The sequence below is a fragment of the Balearica regulorum genome, chromosome 4 (genome assembly GCF_011004875.1).
Source record: "Balearica regulorum gibbericeps isolate bBalReg1 chromosome 4, bBalReg1.pri, whole genome shotgun sequence".
Classification (NCBI taxonomy): Eukaryota; Metazoa; Chordata; class Aves; order Gruiformes; family Gruidae; genus Balearica; species Balearica regulorum.
In genome coordinates this window covers 63897986-63921818 of record NC_046187.1, presented here as the reverse complement: position 1 = coordinate 63921818, position 23833 = coordinate 63897986, and the positions used below count along the sequence as shown (strand labels likewise).

Sequence of the window (23833 nt, the reverse complement as noted above, 5' to 3'; positions counted from 1 at the left end):
AAAGAAAACCAGAAAGCAGCACCAAAACCCTAAGTTTTCTTAAATATAACAGATAATTTCATTAAGGACTCATATATGGTCCATTTGCCTTAGATATAATTTGTGGTGTCACAATGTGTTATATGATAGTTTGTCATGGGGTAAGGTGAAGATTTATAGAGTGGCTATGGAAAAGAAAACGATTTTCTTCCTTGTTCTATCTCTTCATCTGAGGAAGATTTTGTCCTTAAATTAAATATATGGTTAAGTTAAGGAAACCTATAATTAAAATGTGTTCACTGCTGTTTTTCAGGAAGTAGTTTGTGATTCAGAAGAATATTTGGTCACATGTTTAACGCTAAGCATGTGAGTAGTTACAATGGATTGAATGGGATTTAAGCACATACTTTAAACTGAACATGTTTCAGTGCTTCCCTGAATTGGGATGAGATTATTTGTATGCTTGTGGTTTAATAAGAGCTATGTTTAGCTGAGTTAGGGTAATTTTCCATCCAACATCTCTGAAGGTGCTGTACCATAACCTATACACATCATCTTGTCACAGTCCATCTTACAAGAGTGTAATAGATTTTCATTTAGTTGATAGCTAAGAGTTTTAAAGAGTAAAGCTTTTGTTTGCTTTCAGAATTGGTGGGAATGAGGAGCATTTCCATAAATATACTTCATTCCTAACCTATCAAAATTAGGGTTATTGATTAGTTAAAAAAAAAACAAAACAACCAACCAACTAAAACCAAAATGAAAACTAAAACCAAACCAAAACCCCCTAGAAATGATCATTAGGGGTTTGGGGGTTTTCTTTGAGTTTTGGATTTGTTGGGTTTCTTTTAAGGTCAAAAAATAGTGGCACTATTTATGTACTCTTTGTGAGTGAGGGATGGGTGAGGTGTGTCTGGGGGTGGGGGAGGAAGATGTGCAATAAGTGGTTTTGCTGGCACTATTGGAACATGTGTTCATTGAAAATAGTTTTTTTCACTCTACAAGAGGCACAGCAGAAGCTGAACTCAAACTTTTCTGCCTGTTTTCAAGACAGACACTTTCTGTGTTGAATAGGTTTTTTCAAAGTAGGTGTAAATGCTGGTAAATAGTAGGTATTTAGAAACTACTTACCGTGTACATCACTCTTCCAAATCACCTTAAACATGTAGAATAGATAATTCAAACAAAGTTGTGACTGACCTGAATTTACTATAAACATCTTGATTTAAAATTAGGGAAATCAAGTTGTGTATTTCTTGTGCACTGGTTAAGAATTAAGCAGGAAATCGTGCTGACAAATGCACTGAATGGGAATGGGATACAGTTACTCTGTGATTTAATACATTGTCTTAAACATGTTAGATGTATAACTCTCTAGAAATTTTAGCTCTTTACTGCCATAAAGCCATCACTTTCTTAAGTGATAGAGCTTCAGTAATTCTACAATATTTTGATTCATAAAAGTTGAGCAGATTGGAAGTGGCTTAAAAAATGCATTTCAGTAGGCCTTTTGACAGATGTGATTTAAAAGCTTAGAGGAAGCAATGCACCTGTCACTTTTAATTGCAGAAAGCTTTCCATCTATTAAGTTTATTTTGCCAGGGCCTTCTAATGAAAAAGTTCCAGTATCTAATTTAATTTGATTTTCTTTGGGTTTGCCAGAAGAGCAATTAATTTTTAAAACTTCCAACTATTAAGTTGTGCTTCAAAAAGCAGTCTCTCTATCTTATATACCATTAAGTTTCATCATATGCTTGTCATACCTTCGGAACATCTTGATATCCTTGAAGAAATGTGGCAGTGAAATGTAGACATATTGTCTGTAGCACTAGGTAGGGTTTACAAATACAAATGTTCGTATGATTGGGTTATTCCTATCCATCATTAGATTGCATCTCTCTGGAGCTATAAGTACATCTGTGCCTGGCAGGCTTGTGTTATCACCAGTGCATATGGGGACCATGTGTCAGTCTTCCAACAAAGATATATAGCCTTGTGTAGAAGCAGGATTGGATATGCTTGTATTTCAGCCTCTAAATCAATTTCTGGGACCTTCGCTACAGATGTTGGAAGCTGCAGGTCTGTAAAACAGTATACTGTAATTCGAACTGCAACAGAAGACTACGCATGAGAGGGAATTAGCCATATGGCAATAGATAGCAAGTGCAGTGGAGCCTGTGTAGAAGCAAATCCTCGCACCTTCTCAGCTATCTGTTTAAATATTGTTTAAATTCAATCACCTCAGAGCTCTGAGCTGGTCCCATTCTCAGAGGAGATCTGTTGTTACTCTGCTAAAAGAGTGAGTACAGATACATGCGCTCGCTGTCGTAAGATACGTGTCCTAGGATTTTTGAGCTGGCAAAACTCTTCCTGAATTCCTTAGAAGCACGGATGGATTTACACGGACTACTTTAGCGGAAAGCCTGGCTGCATAGTGTAGAGATGTTGTTGTTCCCTTTAACGGCTATTATTGATATGAGCTCAATGTCATGTAGTCTTATATTTAGGCTTATTTCTTAAATCCCACTTCTTTTTAATTCATGCTTTAAATAAAATGAAATCTATTTAAGTCTTTAAATGTTTCATGGTTTGTTTCAGAATTAGTCCCCAAGCAATAGGGAAGCTTACGTATTGTTTGTTGGGGGTGGGGGGTGTTAAGTGCATTTAATAGTTCTTTCTTCCCATTACCATCACTGTCCGCAGTTTCTGTATGGTTACCTAAACCTCTCTGTCCTGAAGTCATCTGTTTGCTAACCACAAGAGTGTCACCCTTATTCATCCTAGGTATGCTCGCTCTCATTTGATTGCAATAACTGATATGCATCCCATCCAACTGTCTTTGTGCCCCCAAACAGCAAAACAAAACAACCCCCCTCCTAAATTAAAAAACAAACAAACAAACAAAAAAAAACCCTCATACAACAAAAACATCCCACCACACCACACACACAATCACTTTTTATCCTAATTATTAGGGCTTCTCAATAGGGTTTTCTGGATATTTACTTGAGCATAAGTTCCATCAGCTCCTTAAAAAAGTCTGTAAAATAGTTGAACGGAAAGAATTTTGCATGGAAGCAATTTGGAAAAAACACTTGAAAACCTACAGATAGAGGAAAAAAGTCTGAAGGAAGGAGGGGAGATGAGTTTTTAAAGTGCAATTAAAAGCAGCCACTCTTTGATGGTGTCAGTGGAAAAGTGCAGTCCTGGAACAGAAAATCTGAGCTTTGGAGAGTGGACTTTAAGCTTAAGAAATGTCTGGATGAAAATTATTGCTAGTGCAAGCAGCTGAACTTTTCTGTAACTTTGAGGGGAAAAAAAGAGAAATATGGCAGAAGTAGAAATACAATTTGAGCTTTTCTTTAAATAATAGTAAAGTCAACTTTGCATGGATTATTTTGTAGATGCGTTTTCCTAGACCATTTAAATGTAATTTATGTACTGGTATTGTGGCAATAGCAGACAGCCAGGGCTATAATACGCAATGCGATTTTGCACATTCTTACACTTGGGAGTACTCTGATCCAGGTTTTTGTCCTGGGTTGTTCTTTATAGATTGCTGTTAATGAAGAAATTGGTTGTGATCAGTTCATTCTGGAACTGCCCGTTTCCTTTTCATTGCTTATGTACATTTTCAGCATTTTTACAAGGGTTTTCAATTCTAAATGGCCCCTGTGTTCAGCTAGGATACACTGTTGTTTTATAGACCAACTGCACTACTTCTGCCATCTTCTCTGTTCCTTTTACAACAGGAAGCCATCTCTTGAAATTCTGATTCTTTGCATGGCATTGAGAAGAAAGAGATTGTGGTGAAAGGAATTTTGGGGAAGTGGCTTGAAAAGCCAGAAAATGGGAGGCAGGCTCAAGAAGGAAGAGAAGCCTGGAGCCCTTGAGCAGAAACTAGAATGCTGGGAGGCTTGAGACTTCTGAGATGCTCAGCTCTAGAGTATTAAATTAATTTAATTCTGATCAATGAGAAGTTTTAGTTCCAGAATACTTGAATGTTCATATCAGTAGTTGCCCTGAAGTTTCCCAACAATTTATTTTACCTTGTCTTCTGAGAACTTTTAATTGACTTTTTTAACCAGCACATACACAACACACAAGACAGAATAAACAAAAAATCCAGTCCAAAAAACCTATATCTGGTTACTTAACCTAAATAATTGAGCTTGTTCTTACTATTATGTATTTCATTATCAGAGTAATGGAGGATGATATGAATGCACGTTTCTGTCATCCTTTCCATTATTAGTTTACTTATACAACAGCTTAAACTCCTAGCTTTTTTGGCCAGAAACCCGATGGTGGTAGGTACTGTACAAACAGAGATTAAAAAAAAACAAACCCAAAAAAACCCAACACAGCGTAAAACAAAGTGTTTCTGTGAAAAATATACAGTAAAAGAAATGACAGATGGTTATAAGCAGATGGGTGAAGCCCAGGAAAACAATGATAGAATATTGGTCATCTTGATAAGCAGTAATTATGATGGTAGCTTAGCTGTTGTCAATTTTTTTAATCATCCATGGTAATCCTTTTATAATTTGCTTTGGTTTCTTTTGCTGTTCTTAGTGCACTTTTTGGCACAGACAGGCAACAGCCTTAAAGGCTGAAGCATCGGTGCTTCACATACATTATGTGACTACACACATATTGTATAAAGCTAAGACTGTACAATAAATCTGTCTTGTTAAGCAATCAGCCTGTCTCAAGAGACAATCCCCAAATTGCATCATTCGACTCAAGTGAAGGAAGAGTGAGCACAGTGCCATTCAACATTAATGATCTGCAAGATCATTTCTAGTTTACTCTCCAAATTTTGGCTGTCCCTTGACAAAATGCTCAAGGTTAGTTTTACTGTTAGGAAACACTTGGAGTACTCAACTTATTATTAAACTAACACTTTGGGCCTATACTTGATGAAAAATGTCTGTGTCCAGGGATGTAATTATTACTCGCCTGGATTGGAATAGCAGTTATGCATAATGTGGCTGGATCAGGAATCAGCTCTGCTCCATTTTGAACAAAGAGTGGAATTACCATGGTTTGCTGAGTGATATTTCAGAAGAGAGTATACAGGGTTATAGACTGTGTAGTGAAACTAGACAACATACCAGACAACCTTTCAATCAGTTCCTAAAAGTGCTTACAGTTTCAATTCAAAAGCAGGTGAAACAATATTAAATATTAAAGACATGTTGACAGCTGCAAACTCCTGCTAAAAAAAGAAGTTTTGTTACAGGGAAAAGTAGTGATAGATTTTTCAGATACTGTTGAAGAGGTCTTTTGGAAAATTAAGTATGCCATCTCATCTATTCTTAATGTAGGCGGATCCTCAAACCAAGCCAAATGGATGTTTCAGCCATGCATATGCTGAGTGTGTAACGTACCAGAAGAAGTGAAAGTTACCTGGCAGCATCTTGCTTTATCCTTTTTAAGTCCTTAACCTGTAGTGCATTTTCAAGTCTATCAAGTGTAATAGTTGATTAAAAATTAATCGCCAAATCATCTATCAGAGACTGGTGGAATTAAAATAGCAGAATCGTCACTCTTTCCTTATAAAGAAATGGTCTTTTGTGGCCTTGTGTGAAATAATAACATATAAAAGTTAAAGTTATTTTTCTATTTTGCGTTCAATTCCAACCTGGTTAAATAGAAAGGAGGAAGGAAAAATGCATGAACAAAACCCATATATGCTTTACAAGTTATTGGCTGGACTAAGGTATCATTTTTGAAACATTAAATTGAAGATCTACATGCATATGGCTAAAAGTCATCTCCCACTCTGCAAACCCGCAGTAGGGCTGTATGTCAACAATACCCTCACACTTCACAGCTGTGCTGCTGTCTCGGCATTGTTAGGGGAATGGTACTGCCATTAGAAATGCATGACAAGCAGCAGTTAGTAAATGTTGCTCAGTACCTTCCTTCAGCTTGACCAATTTGAGACTCTATGGGGCATAAACAATTGGCAAGTTTTTCTTTGAGGGGGCGAGGGTGTTCGTAAGAGCTTCAAGTTTTTCTTTCATGGGTCTTTTTCTATCAAAAGAATCACATTGAAGCCAAATTTGTAGTAGTATGCAATTCTCTGTCCTTGAAATTGTGGGTGGTCCTTTTCTCTTTAGGAGCTACAACGTGTAATTATTTCCTCTTTTTTTCCTTCTTTTTTTTGTAGTCCTAAACAAAAGAGAATTACATATTAATTTAGTGGAACACACTAATAAAGACTGCTTTCCCTTTCAAAAATAATTTCTAAGACTCCAGTAAAATACATGTGTGGTCCTAATACTCCTATTTTATTTCACAATTAGCATTTGCCACACTAGGACGCTCTAGCACAATAAAGAATAAATGGTGAAGCTCCTTAAGCAATTATTTTCAAATGGTACCAGAGTATACAAATTGATTTAAGTGCACTTTTGGAGGTACTGTGCAGTAGAATTGATTTTGTGGCCCACAGATTAACTTTAATGCCAAGACTGAGATTGAAGGTTTTGGCTTATTCCAAACCGAAAATGTGATCCTACTAAAAAGTAAGACAGGCCTTGTACTTGCACTCTGTGCTATTTTAATTCTGTAGAAATTACCATTTGCTAATACTCAGAATTATAAACAAGTCAATATTTATGGTACTGGATAAGTATGAAGAGTCAGGCTGTTTCTCACACAGAAAAAGATGAGCAGAGATTGTCATCATGTAGATTTTTGATGACTTATCCTAAATGTTAAGATTGAAGGTACAGATAAACTCTGGATATTATCAGACTACCAGCACTCCTGTTGTGTAGTTCATTAATTTTTCTCTTTTGTTGTATATATTCTATACAGTATGTATAAATGATCTGCAACTCTGCTTTAATAAAGAAATAGATAAAATGGATTAAAAAAAAAGTCTACTGCTTATTGCAAATAATAATATACTAATTGCTCTAATAAGTACATTTCCATTCAGTTATAAATTTATAAACAGATAATGGTTAAAAACCCTGAAGCATTAAGAATGAAAGAAACTTCAGCTGAACAGAGAGCCTTGGCTGGAACTCAGGGAAAAAAAGGAAACTTTATGACCTTTGGAGGAAGGGGCAGGCCACTCAGGAGGACTACAAGGATGTTGTGAGGTTATACAGGGAGAAAATTAGAAGGGTCAAAGACCAGCTAGAACTTAATCTGGCTACTGCTGTGAAAGACAATAAAAAATATTTCTATAAACACATTAGCAACAAAAGGAAGACTAAGGAGAACCTCCATCCTTTATTGGATGTGGGTGGAAACGTAGTGACAAAAAATGAGGAGAAGGCTGAGGTACTTAATGCTGCTTTTGCCTCAGTCTTTCATAGTAAGACCAGCTGTTCTCCAGGTACTCAGCCCCCTGAGCTGGAAGATAGGGACAGCGAACAAAATGAAGCCCCTATAATCCAAGGGGAAATGGTTAGCTACCTGCTTACACCACTTTGACACACACAAGTCTATGGGGCCGGATGTTGACCAAGAGGACTGAGAGAGCTGGCGGAAGTGCTCATCAAGCCACTTCCCATCATTTATCAGCAGTCCTGCCTAACCGGGGAGGTCCCAGTTGACTGAAGGTTAGCCAGTGTGACGCCCATCTACAAGAAGGGCCAGAAGGAGGATCCAGGGAGCTACAGGCCTGTCAGTCTGACTGTCTGTCAGTGCCAGGAAGGTTATGGAGCACATCATCTTGAATGCCATCACACATACAAGACAACCAGGTGATCAGGCCCAGTCAGCATGGGTTTATGAAAGGCAGGTCTTGCTTGACTAACTTGATCTCCTTCTCTGACAAAGTGATCTGCTTAGTGGATGAGGGAAAGGCTGTGGATGTTGTCTACCTAGGTTTTAGTAATGCCTTTGATACTATTTCCCAAAGCATTCTCCTGGAGAAACTGCCTGCTCATGGCTTGGATGGGCATAATATTAGCTGGGTGAAAATCTGGCTGGATGGCTGGGCCCAAAGAGTTGTGATAAATGGAGTTAAATCCAGGTTTTGGTGGGTCACAAGTGGTGTTCCCCAGGGCTCAGTACTGGGGCCAGTTCTCCTTCATATCTTTATCAATGATCTGGACAAGGGGATGGAGTGCACCCTCAGTAAGTTTGCAGATGACACCAAGTTGTGCAACAGTGTTGATCTGCTTGAGGGCAGGAATACTCTGCAGAGGGATCTGGACAGGCTGGATCGATGGGCCAAGCCCAGTTGTGTGAGGTTCAACAAGGCTCCGTGCCGGGTCCTGCCCTTGGGTCACAACAACCCCATGCAATGCTACAGGCTTGGGGAAGAGTGGCTGGAAAGCTGCCTGGTGGAAAAGGACCTGAGGTTGGTTGTCGACAACTGGCTGAACATGAGCCAGCAGTGTGCCCAGGTGGCCAAGAAGGGCAATAGCATCTTGGCTTGTATCAGAAACAGTGTGGCCAGCAGGACTAGGGAAGAGATCGTCCCCTGTACTCGGCACTGGTGAGGCTGCACCTCAAGGACTGTGTTCAGTTTTGGGCCGCTCACTACAAGAAAGACATTGAGGTGCTGGAGCGTGTCCAAAGAAGGGCAACAAAGCTGGCGAATGGTCTAGAGCACAAGTCTTGTGAGGAGCAGCTGAGGGAACTGTGGCTGTTTAGTCTGGAGAAAAGGAGGCTGAGGGGAGACCTTCTTGTTCTCTACAGCTACCTGAAAGGAGGTTGTAGCCAGGTGGGTGTTGGTCTCTTCTCCCAAGTAACAAGTGATTAGGGCAAGAGGAGATGGCACCCAGGGGAGCTTTAGATTGAATGTTAGGAAAAAATTCTTCACTGTGAAAGGGTTGTCAAGGCTGCCCAGGGAAGTGGTTGAGTCACCATCCCTGGAGGTATTTAAAAGACATGTAGATGTGGTGCTTAGCGATGTGGTTTAGTGGTGGACGTGGCAGTGTTAGGTTAATGGTTGGATTTGATCTTAAAGGTCTTTTCCCAACCTAAACGATTCTATGGTTCTGTATCATTAAAAGTGGTATCATTAAAAACTGAGACATGAAAGTGAGCAGAGAAATTTAATCTGAATATTCTTAGAAAAGCGTAAGATTCATTCCTTACCATAGAAATTGCTATGACTCACATCATTCATCGATATTGCAGTGGTGATTGCCCTATGATGTGAAATATGAAATATTCATTTGCACAATGTAGCACACCGTGGCATAGGGAGTGGTCCTGCTTTAGTGTGGGAATAGATTACACGTCTACTGTGTACAGCATCTGAATCTCTAGGGAGTCAACAGAGGAAATGGACATTAGTGATGCAGAGAGATTCTGCAATTCTGTGATCTAAATTTTTCTCATTTGCTTTGTGCTTTTCAGCATGATGTTGATACATACTGCTGCTCACATATACTATCTTAGGTTGTCCATCTCTAAAAGGAGGTTAATAGTACCTTTCTCCAACATGAAATTTTTTTCCTCTTATGGGAATCAGGTTGGAATGATGACATGACCAGCAATAGTGATTTATAGAATGAATGCTAGAATTTATGATTCATATTTTTGATCTCCACAAGGAGATAAATATGTTTCTAGAGACATATCGGCCACTGCTGATAGTAATGGACTCCTTTTGTATCTTCATTTGAAGAGGAATAGCTGCATTGGATGTTTCACTGTGGAACAGGAAAAAAAAAGCATTGAAGTTAATAGGAGGCTAAATTGTTTATTTCATAGTCAAAGAATAATGGTACAGCAGAGTTCTTGGGTTTGGTTTGGTTTTGGGGGTTTTTTTTTGTTCCGAACACGAGTTTAGACTGAGTTGTCAAGTATATATATTTTAGACATTTCCTTATTCTGTCTGTCTCAATTGCTCCGTAGATCTGCCAGAAAGGTACACCTTGCTAAAAGGACATGAGAAACCATTTGGGTATAAGATTATTTTGATAAATAAGTGATGCAGTACTGTAACTTGTTATACAGTAACTATAAAGCCAAACACATGTCAGTATTGTAACAATTAACTGGATAAGCCTCATTTCACTAATGGGAAAGGTACTTACTTGTTTGCATATTTTAATAAATTTGCTGAACATGGGATAAAAACTTGTTCTGTTATAGATTAAAACTTCCATGTTTGTTTAGTAAGCTAATGCTACAATGGGATATATTTCTACAATGATGGAATTCCAAATATGCTTCAATAGATTCAGTTCACCTGAGCTATTAATTTTAGAGGAACTATCTGTCCAGGATACTCTCCCTATATTTACACCATAATGTAATAGTTCAGTAGCATCTTCTTGAAGACTTTGTACTTTGGTTTGATTCTCATTACATAGTTCTGAAAATAATTTTCATGCTTACGTACCTTATCCTAATACAATAAAACTAGTGTTTGCCAAAGCGTGTCTCTCTAGCATTCAGAAAATACCTTAGATTAAGTAGTCATACTACAACTTTGCAACTTATGAGTATGGTTGTGTGATGGTAAATGAAGGTTCATGAGCAATAAAAAAAATCTGATCAAAAGTTTGCCATGATAATGCAAACTGCTTAATACGGAGTAGAAATCCATATTTATTCTTCAGATTTAGAAAGTGGAAAACTGTCTGGCATTTTAGGAGTGAAATCCAAATCAGAGATCCAGCAAAATAAAAAAAACCAACAAACTACTTTGCCATTTCAGTCTGTCCTCTTTGCTTTGGAAAGCCCACTGCTACAGCAGCTTTTGTAAACAGAGGTAGCTGACAGTGTTAATGATAAAATGAAATAATCTCTTTCCATCCTTCTATCGAGACATATCAAGACACAGTTGAAGCTTGGGGCCATGGCTCACTTCTCTTATGCTGTCACATTGCAGCATGTTCTCACCTTCCAGGAGCTCAGGTTTTACTGCTGGTGTCTGCACTGCCTCCCAGTGAGGCACAGTAATTCATTTTCCATAATGTCAAAGCCAGGGGAATACATAACAATTCTTGCAAACCGAGGTGTTGCTCTGGAATAGGTTGGAGGTTTTCGATGGCATGCCTGGTTAAGGTGACTGTGGCTGGAGAAGAGTCCTGCGCCATGCAAGACCTCGTAGGCACCCTGATGAAGTTCAGAATCCAGCAAGTAGCCTGTGCCGGAGCACGTTTCACAGGCTTTCCCTGCAAAGAGCTCCTTAATGAATGAGTAGTGTCTGTCTTCTCCTGCCACATAAATTTCTGTATTTTTTAAGGTGTACTCAGATACACATGTGTTGTAGGGACACTGAATAGTACTGAAGAAAAAGCAAATCATAGTGAAAACAGCTGAAAAGGAGAGGACCATTTGATATTCATAAATGAATTGTTTAGTCAGTTTTATTATTTTGGGATAAATATCTAATTCATACTTATATTCATAAAAAGAAGCTGTTACTTGTTCCACCAAAGTCATCTGATTGGACTGGATGATCATTGTAGGTCCCTTCCAACTGAACTATCCTACTCTAAAATGTGTATATATTTTGTGCCCACCTTTGTATTCCAGGTAAAAATCCCCATGTCCAAAGTCATATATTAGATTTTCAGTCAAATAATTTAAAGAAATTATCATTCTGTTTATTTCTTTGAATGCCCTGTAGTCTCATTATCTATGATAGTTTGCCACCTTGTATGGGCATGGGGTATGAAATGCAAAATATAGTTAGCTAATGTTAACATTACAGTTTTCCAGTAAGAGAGGAGTACTAAGCAAGGCTTACTTTATTCATGTCAGATATATTTAAATAATTATTAATGATGCTGATCATGGAATAGTCACCTTTTGAGCTGTTTTTATGAACTGGCGTAGATAGACTGCTAAGCTTTCAATACTTAGTTTGACTCAGTACTTCTGCCTTTTCCTTTAAAAATCAGGACACATTACTCATTTCCAGTACTCAGTATTTTACAAAGTATAGAGTGGCAGTATAGATTTATGATATCGCTGGTCAGACACAGAGGGAGGTTAAACCATAGAGGAAAATAAAATTACAAGTAATTAAATTTACAAGCAGGTTTGCCATCTTCAAAAGATTTATTGTTTCAGAACGAACAATGGTTTTAGCCACACAAGAAAACTGTGATACAGCCTTAACAACGTATGATATAGATATTATATGTGGTGTTTCAATTTATATAATTAAAAATTTAGCACTCCTTTTAAGGGTAAATGGGATATTCAACTGGGAACCATACATGGTGAGTAATAAAATAGCTGCAATGCAGTACTGTCTGCATTTTTTAAGAGCTGAAGCACTCTATCAGGCTCACTAATATCAGGTTATCTGAGGGCTTTATCCTCAGATAGAAAAGCAACAGCATATATAAGTTTTTGAGGTTTTCTGTGGGAATAGGTTATTATATTATATTGGTAAGAATTTTAAATGTTAGCAAGATTCTAGATTGTGGTTTTTTCCTAATACACTTCTATCTACTAACCAGTAAATACGATAAATAGAAATGTACCATTTCCATCCTGTTCTTAGGAAGGATTCAGTAGTAGCAAGGTTTTGGCAAGGTCTTTCTGCTATTTCCACAAAGCATAATGCATTATGATTACTAATGTATTCTGGAGCAAAAAAAAAAATTAACTGAATACATAAAATTAAGCTGGTTTTTGGGGGGAGGGTGGGGTGAGAGGTTTGATTATTTTTTTAATTAATTTTTTTCCTATTTCATCGGGTTTTGAAATACATAAATTTATATTCTTTCAGGCATAATTTAAAATTAAACAAGTTCTACTGTGGTGTCATTGAAAATATCAGAATTAAATCCTTAATCTTTGGAAATTAGTTTAAAATCTGAAGCATATGTGATTACCAGTATACATTGCGTATAAACTACCTTGTCCCAGTTTATTTAAAAATAAATTATATTTTATGTAAGCACGATAATTCGAGGACTTACTTGATCATGGATCTTAGAGATGCTGTTGTATTTTCTGCTTTTATTGCTGAGTTTCAATACTTGGATAGACTATGTTATCTGAAAAAAATTTATTTAGGTGCAACATACTGATTTAGAAACGCATACCCGACCTTCTGTGGGAGAAAAAAAATGTATGCAAGTTTTTCAAAGAACCACTGTAGTTGGGGAAAAAAACCCAGAAATCTTTGTGCATTCTTCTCTGTGCATCTTCAGTTAGAGTGAGATTCTGCTTTGGCTGGTATATGGATTTGGTTTTCTTGTTTTGCTTTTGAGAAAATGGGGTTGACACTGCAGTTATACATGGCAGCTCTGGCCCCGAGCCCTGGTTCGGTAACGTACGAGCAGGGAGGTGCGCTGGAGGCCCACTGGGTGAAGGTGCTCTGCTGGCCACTGAATGGAGTGAACGAAGCCCACAAAGTTGCTCTAAGGAATATTCTTGAAGGGTCAATGTCTAAGGCACTCCACTTAATAATTTGGAATGATGTAGTAGAGTCAAGAACAATTTAGTTGAGAGAGGCCTGTAGGACAACTAGAATCTATGTAAAGATGAATTCATCAAAACATCTTACTAGACCATAGTGCTTTATTTAAAAAAAAAAAAATCTGTAGGATAGTCTTGACTTTTTCACTCCAGCTGTATACAGAACATTTTTGATTCAATTCTCCCCTTCCAGAGGTATATACACTAGATTTTGATATAAGGTCTTGGGCTGTAATAATAATGGAGAATAATTTCTTCCAATGAAAGTATCTTGGTCAGATTTCTGGTTTCAAATGGTGAAGACAGACTCATGTCTTTTCTTTCAAAAATACAGATTTGTTCTTGTAAAAGTAGTATGTTCTGTTGTTTGGTGGCTTAAATTTTACTGAAAGGCTTAAAGCCTCTTTCATTTTAGGGGTACCAAGTGCCATCATAAATTATACTCAGATTCAAACGCTGCCTCTTTTTGAAATGGGAGGTGAAGTTCACATAGTTATTAGTGCGGAAAACAATGACCATCAGGCTGAAAAGCCGTTTTGCACCTTTCTTCACTGCAGAATATAAGCTGCAAAGTCAAATCAATGTAACATAATGGCTGCAAAATTGTCTGGTTTTATCTACACAACAGATTTTTGCCCCATTTCCCCAGACAGTCAGAGTGCACCCTGTGCTGCTTGTGACATTCTTTTTTGTGAACAATCTAAGAATTGCAGTGGAATGAGTTAAAACGTAAAAAAAGACCACACAGCAACTTCTTACTGAGTCCTAGGTCTGCAGTGTGAAATGTAGGTGTAATATATGCGAGAAGAAAAACTTCGATGTTTGTTTAAACCTCTCAAGGTTTTTATAAGAAAACCTTCTTAGACCGAGCAGATGAAAACTTGAAGCAATCAATAAATAATTACTAAAACCTTTCCTGCTATAAGTAGGCGTAAACTGTGTTGAAAATCATATTTTTTATGAGAGAGGTAGAATTTTGCAGTGAAGAAGTTAATGAATAACTTACACTTTTGTTTCGTAAACTGTTCCAAGAAAGTTTCATAAACCAGCAGATGCATTGCAAAAACATTTCTCTTGGAAAATGACATTTGCCAACCTTACTTAGCTCTCCACGTTTAGAGGGATGCTTTAAACAGTGCCTTGCGCAGCAAGGTTGGGAACCTTTGCAATCAAGTAGTTTACATTTCAAATGTGCTAAAATTAGCAGGGAACACTGTATGTTAGTCTGCATGAGCCTGTGCTATGTGGCAATGGTGTTGACTGTGCAGACCCAGCGGTAAATCTAGCATGCGATTAGTTAGTCTGCTGTCTTTTGCACATGCATACATGCAGATGTACATATGCATACATACAGCCTCAGCGTATTGTTTATTGAGGAACCTGCCTCAATAACCGTTACTTGTAAGTCCCTGCATTTGTGCTAAGATTTACATTTAGTCAAGGAAAGAAAGATTTTGACCATTGATATTTTTATTAGATTTAAAAAAATATTTTACATATTGTCTCAGTCTTGATCATCTTCCACTTTTTTAATTAAATAAAATGGTGAATGATGACACTCTATTAACTGTCCTAAAAAGCGTAATGCACCATTACCCGTTACCTCCTGCAGTATATATTTATGAGTATGGCAATGGTTTACATAGATATATACATATATCTGTATTATAAACTAATCATTGATCATGATACAAATCACTACTGCTAACTTAACCACTTTACACATAGTTTTTGTGTGGGTAAAATGTATTAGTCAATTAAACAGAAGTGAAAATATATATATTTGCTGTTTAGACTTATAATGGAATTTTTTTGAAAGTAGGCAGTTAAATCATGTTACCGTAACAAATGCTGAAGGCTGCTCTTTCATTCATTGCCACTGAATTTATTGTCAGAGCAGTGCAGTCATATCCCATTTCAAGATTACTTAGGTGGCTTGAAAATTAAATCACAGCTCACAGATTCTCTTTTTTCACACACGGTTAATAATAGTAAAATTTGGTCTAGTTTTAAATATACTTTGCGAGATATTGCAGTGCAGTTAGATGCACGAACGATGAAAGATTAAGTAAACAGAATGTGATTTTCTGTAAATTAACAATGAATTGGATAAAACAAAGTTGCTGTCAATATCTGTAAAATTATTTGGAAAAGAATTATATTGATACAAATTTTGTTAAAATTGGGCAGTGTGGGGTTTTATAAAGTCCTCAAATTATTTTTTTTAAGTTCATAAATCTGAAAGAGATCTTCATGAGTGATTACTAATAACTGGAAATATGAGCTCATGCTAGATTACATTTTAGAGAAAGAATATGTCAAAAGCATGACTGTTTATGTCTAATCAACTAAATGATTCTTGCTTATTCACTTCATCTGAGCTAGATCTCTTATTTCCATGCACCATTTTGCAATGTTTCTCCTAAAAGCTGTCTCTTGAAAGGTCATCTAAAAGATGTCTCTAAAACATTGCGAAACTGTAGATCTCCTGTTAGGGACTGGATTGCATTTGATATGGTTTTGGAGTGAAGCTCCTGATTTGGTTTTAGCAAAATGAAATCTAGTTAGCCACAACAAAACTACTTTGCAAACGGGCTGAAAATCCTAGTCTGGAGACAGCCTATATGCATCTGATTTGTTTCTAAATTTTATTCAGATGCAAGCAAGCCTCTTCACTTAATTTCTTGTGTTCTCCATATTGTCTATAGATAGATGCATCTCTGAAGGCAGAGAAAAAGAAGGTCTGACATAATTTTAAGACCTCAAGGTAGATAGGTCCCTTTGAAGGCCTTCAGACAATTGTGACCCATGCGCATGGTAGGAATGTTTGGTCCAGAGTAGCAAACTGTTGTCTGAAGTGAAACCTCCAAACTGCACATGGTGTAGATATAGCAATAACGACTTTAATATATTGAATGCATCTCCTATTGCACTGCATTACTCGTTAACAGCGTATAGGATAAATGAAAAGCCCTGGATTCTAGTTAGGTTTTGTTTTCTTTTTTTCTTTTTTTTTTTTTTTTTTCCTGCCTCCTCTGCTACTGGCTTTACCTCAGTTCTCTGGATTTTATTTCCAATATGGAACTTTGAGGGCCAAAAATATTTCTAAATTTCAGAAAAAGGTCTGTTATTTATATTAATAGCAAAAAATACTACTGTAGTTTCAGATAGCCTGGTACAGCTGGTCATGCAGAGATTTTGGGGAGGAGCATTAGATATCTGCTGCAGGATGGTTTTTAATGCCTTCTTTTAAAATATATGGTGCTTGTCACTCTGAAACAAAATTCAGAAATACATTAATCTTCGATATTACACAGCTTGATAGTTGTTTCTCAACAGCTCACTACTTGTTCTTTTTTCTGGTTTTCAGTCTTCCTTGCATAAAGCTGAAAATACTATCAAACATTTGATGTCATGGGTTTGGAATGGGCTGAAAAGTGAAATCAATCAGTTAAAAATTAAATCAGTTTGACCCTCATTCTTAAATTATGTAATGCTTCAGCTTTTTGTTTGGCATATATATATTGTTTTGTTAAAGGAGCTACTTAGTGCAACACAGATAAACTAATTAGACTATTATTGCTGCTGCTTTTTCTTCAGTTACAAAAAGGTTAAGGTAATAAAATAAGTTTCATTGGAAACATTGACTGAGTTGTAACGGCTGAAATGATTTTCTTATACGTTCTTTTTGTTATACACAGAAAGAAATATATATGGCAGATTTTAAGTTTAATTTAATTTTTTTTTTTTCCTTAGTGATCTTAGTGAAAATCAGATTCAAGCAATACCAAGGAAGGCATTCCGAGGAGCAGTAGACATAAAAAATCTGTAAGTATTTTCCTCCTCCTTGTATATATTCTGATGACAGTGCTTTGTCAATACAGTGTCCTTTTGTTGTATCGGGTATCTTTTTCCTAAGCGCTTTTATAGCTGCTTAAGGAATCTCTGCATAAAATCAACACTTACAATTTGTTTTGGCAAAATACTTTTAACGTATCTTAAGCATCCTAAAATTGCCCTATATGAAATCTAAAACATTGAAATGGAGTTGAATACAACAAGGCATTATAACTATTTGTGTATGTTAACTTGAGTTTAATATTTGAATGTCAAGCTATTTTAAACATTTTGTTGTTTCATGTGGAAAAAATAATTTGCCTTGGGTCTAAGAGTTTGCCTTTTGTTTGCTTATATAAAAGAAAGAAAAATCATGCTATTATCTAGTTTTGCTGGCATATACTTTTGTACTTGTGTGAGTACTTTACTTACGCATTTTTCTTCTGTGGTAAAATAAGTCTTTTCTAAAAGATAGATACTCACTTTCCTGGAGAGAGTGACCCTGAAGTTCATGGGCAGGTTTTGAATTCTTATGGCTTCTAAATGTGGAAATATGTGAGTTTCAAGACAAAGGAAAACAGTGACTTTTTGACTTTCTTTTTGGAGTGGTAGATCAGTTTAGTTGACTGAAAGAGCTGAACAGCTTGAAGACTGTGATGAATTTGTATTGTAGAAAGTGTTAGGTCATGCACTCAAAAGCTATAACCCCTCCTGTAAGCTGAGGACTCATCACTTACTTACAAACAACCAACAAAGACAGAAGGCATACTCTAGTGACGTCCAGAAGGACTATGAAGCTGCCAGCAGCTGTGAAAAAATATAATTGCTGTCTTATGTGGCATCAATAAAAATGGGGAAATATTAGGCCAATATATGAGGTTTTCCTGTAATTTCTAGTGAAATATTTTCTATTAGTTGAAGTTGCCAGTGTTAAAAGAAAGATGAACTCTCTAGTTATACTACTTTGAAACCGGAGTGCTCTGTGATTACGAAGGGGACGAGGTGATGTACCCCCAGTATGAAGAGACGGGACAGGAAGCCCTTTGCTGTTCTGTCTTCCTCTGATGGACTCTGCTTCATTCTGCTGCCCGCAGCACTGCACAGAAACCAGTCAGCAGGATGTTTTTTCAAAGATTTAGCAGAATGCTCAAGAGTTTGGCCTGCTTGCTATGATATTTATAAATTTTGGTTGGGTTGTTTTTCTTTTTGTTTGTGATAAGGTTCTTCCCCACAGTGAAATCCTACCACAACTCTGTGGAAAAACTATTATGTTCAAATCTATTATTTTCAAAAAACATGCAAGAACTTCTCAAAGTAGCTTTGTTACTTTGTTTAATTGATGTTTTATGAGTTTCTATTCAGATCTGGTCCCATCATTGTTCATGGTCTACAAGAGGCTTGGCTACAAGTAGAAGCCTGCATTTTTCTGCTTGATCTTTTATATTTGAAAATTGATACAGCTACAGAAAGGAACTTTGTTAGTAAAAATAACAGCATCACTGAGAATTTTCTAGTGGCAGGGCAGTATTTTAGAATGTAATAAGTATACTTATATATTATGAGATAGCTCAAGTCAGAAACTGAATTAGGGTTCTAATCTTTAGCTAAGATAATATTTATATCTTTGTCTGTTTTCAAGATGAGGATTGAATTATGTCTAAAACTTGCATAAAGTGGTAGATCCACCCTTTAAAGCCTTTCTCTTTTGGGAGATAATTTAAAAAAAAAAAAACCTTCATAAAGGCCATAGCATTGCCACGAAGTCCAAATCGCATCTGTGTCATATAGTCTATTGTGATAGCATAAATGCTACAGATATCTCCTTTATTGGTGGTACCAGGGAAGAAAAAAGGGGGAAAAAACCCACCAAACCCATAATCTGAAATCTTTATGACCATGGTACAATTGAAAGTACTAAGAAATACATTTCTCTGTCTTGTAAATGCTACCTAAGTTCCTATAAGGAAGAGCACCTTATATTGTCTGAGGTATAGATGTGAGTTTCAGAATGACGGGTGAGGTCAGGGAGTGAGTTGGGTGCATTCTAGCACAGCATTTATCTAACTAGATAAGACAGTTATGCCTTTCCAGAAGCTTAGGCAAGAAGATCTGAACCCTAGCCTTTCATCTAGCCGTGGACATTACACTTAGAGTAGGGTGATGGCAAGAATTTTGCTATTTTTATTTCATTGTTTAAGAAACTTAAGGAGACATTCGATAAGTGATAGGTATAGGAAGCATCACTTCATAAACAAAGGAAACAGTGAACTACCTGAAAGGGGGTTGTAGCCAGGTGAGTGCCTGTCTTTTCTCCCAAGTAACAAGTGATATAGGACAAGAGAAATTCCCTCAAGTTGTGCCAGAGGAGGCTTAGATTGGATATTATAAAAAATATCTTCACCGAAACGTTGTCAATCATTGGAACTGGTTGAGTCACCATCCCTGGAGGAATTTAAGATGTGTAGATGTGGCACTTAGGGACATGTACTCAATGATCGTAAAGGTTGTTTCCAACCAAAATGATTCTATGAAGGAATTTAGCATATATTGGGTGATTAACGTAAGGTTCAGGAACCAAATATTTGTATATACTTATGGAGAACTGTCATAAACAATTCAATATTTGTTCTAATTTCAGCATTTCTTCAGTAATTGCCCAGTTAGTTGAGCATAACGTTAAAGATGTTAACCAAACTTATGGAAGAGATAGGTGAAGGTACAAAGACTAAAGAAACCCGTATTAGAACATGTTGTAAATTCAAGATTTGCTTTGTGTAACAACATGAATTACATCAATTTCAATATAAATTACAGATACTTTTTTTAAATGCAATGATTGATAACCATCCCATACAGTAGCTTTAATAAGCTGTTTCAAAGGCAGTTAACAAATCTCACAGATCTTTAGCTGATTACATATTTTATGTTCCTGAATGGAGACTCAGATACTCACCAGTCTCTCACTCCCCGTAAATACTTCCCCATCCAAATCAGGAGTTGGAATATTTTGGAAAACATTTTATTGTAAGTTCTTCTAGTCTTTGCAGACCAAAGCAAATTAGATGTTAACTCAGATTATCTGAAAGAAATTGCTTCCTTTAATGTTGATGATACCACTATGAGCTTTATGATTTCCTGCTAATATGTTAGCTGTAGAGTCATCGTGATGTTTCTCAGAAGCAGCTGTCTAGTTTCCATAAAATGTGGCCATGACATTTCCTTTCTGGCCATCTTCATAATAATGTTCACAGTATACATTCTGTAGAATATAAAAGCAAAATGGGCAAGCTATTATGAGAATTGACAACCTGGGCAACCTGCTACACCCTTATAGTAAAAAGAACAAAAAAACCTCAAAAAACATCAGGCCCCACAAACCTACTGTATATCTAAATGGAATTTCCCATATTCCAACTTGTTTCTTGTCTCTTGTCTTAGAAGAGTCTGGTTCTGTCTATACCCTGCCTTTAGGCAGCTATAGGCTGCAAGAAGATCCCCCTTCACCCTCTCTTCTTAAGGCTGAACAAATGCAGTTCTTGCAGACCGTCCCCAAATGTCACCTACTCCAGCCCTCCCATCTTGGTGGCCCTGGTTGGACTTAGCCCAGCATGCCAGTGTGTGTCTTCTACTGGGAAGGCTGAGACTGGATGCACAACTCGAATGTCATCTCACAAATGCCGGAAAAAGCATCCTGGCTTCACTCTTACCAATACAGCCCAGTTGTTGGTAATGAATCAAGTTCTTCAAAAGTAATGAAAAAATGAGGGATGCTTATTTTGTACAGGTTCCCCAGACTGGAAGCCTAGTGTCCAGTATTTTGGCAGTTCAAATGTAGGAAAAAACCTAGCTGCTCTGTCTCAAAGCCTCGATTTTCTTGTTCAAGGGGAATGACTTGAAGAATAATCTACTTTTAATATAGCTCCTGATCTGTGACTTGACAGAAATTAGGGTGCAAATTCTGGAAATACAATTCTGAAAGTTACTTCTAACTTGTTACTTTTTCAATGAGAAAAATATACACCAAGAAGTTGGGTTCTTCAGAGAACACAGTGGCGCCCACTGTTTTTTTAAAATAAACAGAAATTATCATATAAATTGGAAATTAAACACAGATTTTTTTTTTAATATACATGTTAATGATGGTTTCACAACCCTCCCTGGTGATACAGTACTTACAAGGGTATGAAAGATGCTTAAAATCTCCCCAACCTCAGGAATTTTATTTGTATTTAACGTCGTAAGAAAATTCTTTAGCTGCCCAGCTTATAAATTTGTATGAGTTGTTTCTTGAACCCAGTTACTATGAAGAAAAATAACTGGGATTAAAAAGTAAACAAATGTGAAAAACCACTGAAAGAACAATAGTGCTATGCTCAGTTTTTCAGAAGTAGATTTTGGCTCCTGCTCTGATGATTTTGATAAAATTATATTACGACATTTCTGTTTGAAGTATATAAAATTTTCTAAGGTTCCAACTTCATCTTCTGCTGTGTAATCAATGTTTGGCAGAGGATGGAAAAGAATACAGCAACATCATGCCAGACTTGTGATGCTAAATATGTGCAACATCAAATGATCCCAAAAATATGAAGGAACATTTTCATAATATCTCTTGCAAATATCTTGTGCCCTGTTTTTCTTGTCATGGTATGGCCTTACTTCAGACTACACTCCTCTTTGGTGCCTTTGTGTTCATTCAGTTCCATTTTTCCCCAGCAAGTTGGGGACACTGTAGCAGCCACCCCAAGGATAAAGGCTGCAGGGCCATGTAGTAGCTTCACAGATTAAATTGGCTGGGAAAATGGAGAGTTTGTGGAGAGAGAGACAAGACACCAGCATCCACTCGAAGTCCTTCCCATTACACTAATTTTGTCCAAAACCTTGACTAATATTACTTGGTGTTGCCCTGATGCCTCATTTATGCCTATTGTGAAAGATTTAAAACTGTCATTGCCACTAAAGGCATAACTGAATTTTGTATTAATCATCGTTGGCTACGACTGGATATTTTTTTGAAGTTCAATTTTATTAGTAGTTGAAAACCACAGAGTCCTGCTGAAGATGTTCTAGTTACTGATTTCTTCTCAGATCAAGGACAAAATTCCACTGGACCTGGAAGTATATTTGTCTGCTCATCTGTACAAGTGCTAATCCAAATGCATTGCTTGTCTAAGACATGCTTTAATAATTTATAGTTGGCATATTTCTCATGCTTGTTCTTAATTCAACTACTGCTCTGTTCAGCCACCTGCATTTCAGGTATACGTCAAGAAGGATTTTCACAGGATGTTAGTGAAATGTATTCAGTGTATGCTTAAGATTGTTATTAAAGTCAAAAATAGCTCTGAAGTAATGAAGAAAAGAAGAGGTACACTTTTCTAGTGCCTCCTAAAACCCTTGTTGTCAAACATGTCAGTGATTTTGTGACCTTTGGGAAAAAGATGTTTAAATAAGCACCATTTCAATATTATTTTTAAAGTTGTTATTTTCATTACAGACTACTTTCCTAAAATTTGGCCTGCTTAAAACAGTTTCTTTTTTTGTCAACAAATTGATTTATGAAATGTTAAAGTCAATTATGTTTTTAAATCAAGCTTTGAAGATGAGTTTCAAATCAGAAATCTCTGCATGTAAGTTGAGAACTTCCTTGCAAGTCTTTTTTTGGCACTTGAATCACTGAGGAAAAGTCTAAAATAGGTAGATCTATCTGAAATTTATTTGAGTGACAATAAATGTTAGTTGAATAAAACTTAGGCAGCTGTAGTAGGTGTGGTTTCATCTGCTAAGATTACTGCCAATACTTACACAAAATTTTACGTGGTATCTGAATTTACCCTAATGAAAAATGTGGCCTATGTTTTTACTAGGTGTCGTGGTTTTACCCCAGCTGGCAGCTGAGCACCACGCAGCCGCTCGTTCACTTCCCTCCCCCCCGCCCCCAGTGGGATGGGGAGGAGAATGGGAAGGAAAAGACAAGACCTGGTGGGTTGGTATAAGGACAGTTTACTAGGATAGCATAGGGAGAGGGGAAGACAAAACAAAACAAAACAGTACTTAACAGAGTATACGAAACTGGTGATACAGAATGCAGTTTCTCACCCGAGGACCGTACAACTCAGACCGCACGCTCAGACCTGTCCCGAAACCGGACTGTCCCCGAGCCACGCGTCCTGGAGCTGCTACCACCCCTCCCCGGCTAGCCCCCTTTTATGCTGAGCATGATGTCACATGGTATGGAATACCCCCTTTGGCTAGTTTGGGTCACCTGTACTGTCTATGTCCTCTCCCAACTCCTTGTGGACCCCCAGCCATCCCGCTGGCAGGGCGGTGCGAGGAGCAGAAAAGTCCTTGGCCCCACGTAAACACTGCTCAACAACAGGTCCATAGAACAAAAACATCTGTATATTATCAATGCTGTTTTCAGCACAAATCCAAAACATATCCCCACACTAGCTACTATGAAGAAAAATCAATCCTCTCAGCTGAAACCAGGACATTATCCACCCCTTATTCCATACTATTTACATCATGCTTAGGTCCCACACAATTCAATACATCCTCATTAACCACTACCACCTTTCTCATCCCTTAATAGTATATTAATATCATTCCCTTAGTCTGTGGACTACCCTCTTAAAATGTC

General features: G+C 37.1%; 1 protein-coding gene across 2 annotated transcripts in view; it reads left to right on the top strand.

Moving 5' to 3' along the window:
- SLIT2 (slit guidance ligand 2) overlaps positions 1-23833 on the top strand; it is a 268071-nt gene that overhangs the window by 139179 nt on the left and 105059 nt on the right. For both annotated transcript variants that reach the window (XM_075752405.1, XM_075752404.1), the window contains exon 5: positions 17110-17181. In XM_075752405.1, coding sequence (XP_075608520.1) covers positions 17110-17181 — 72 coding nt within the window. The remainder of the gene's footprint in view (positions 1-17109; positions 17182-23833) is intronic.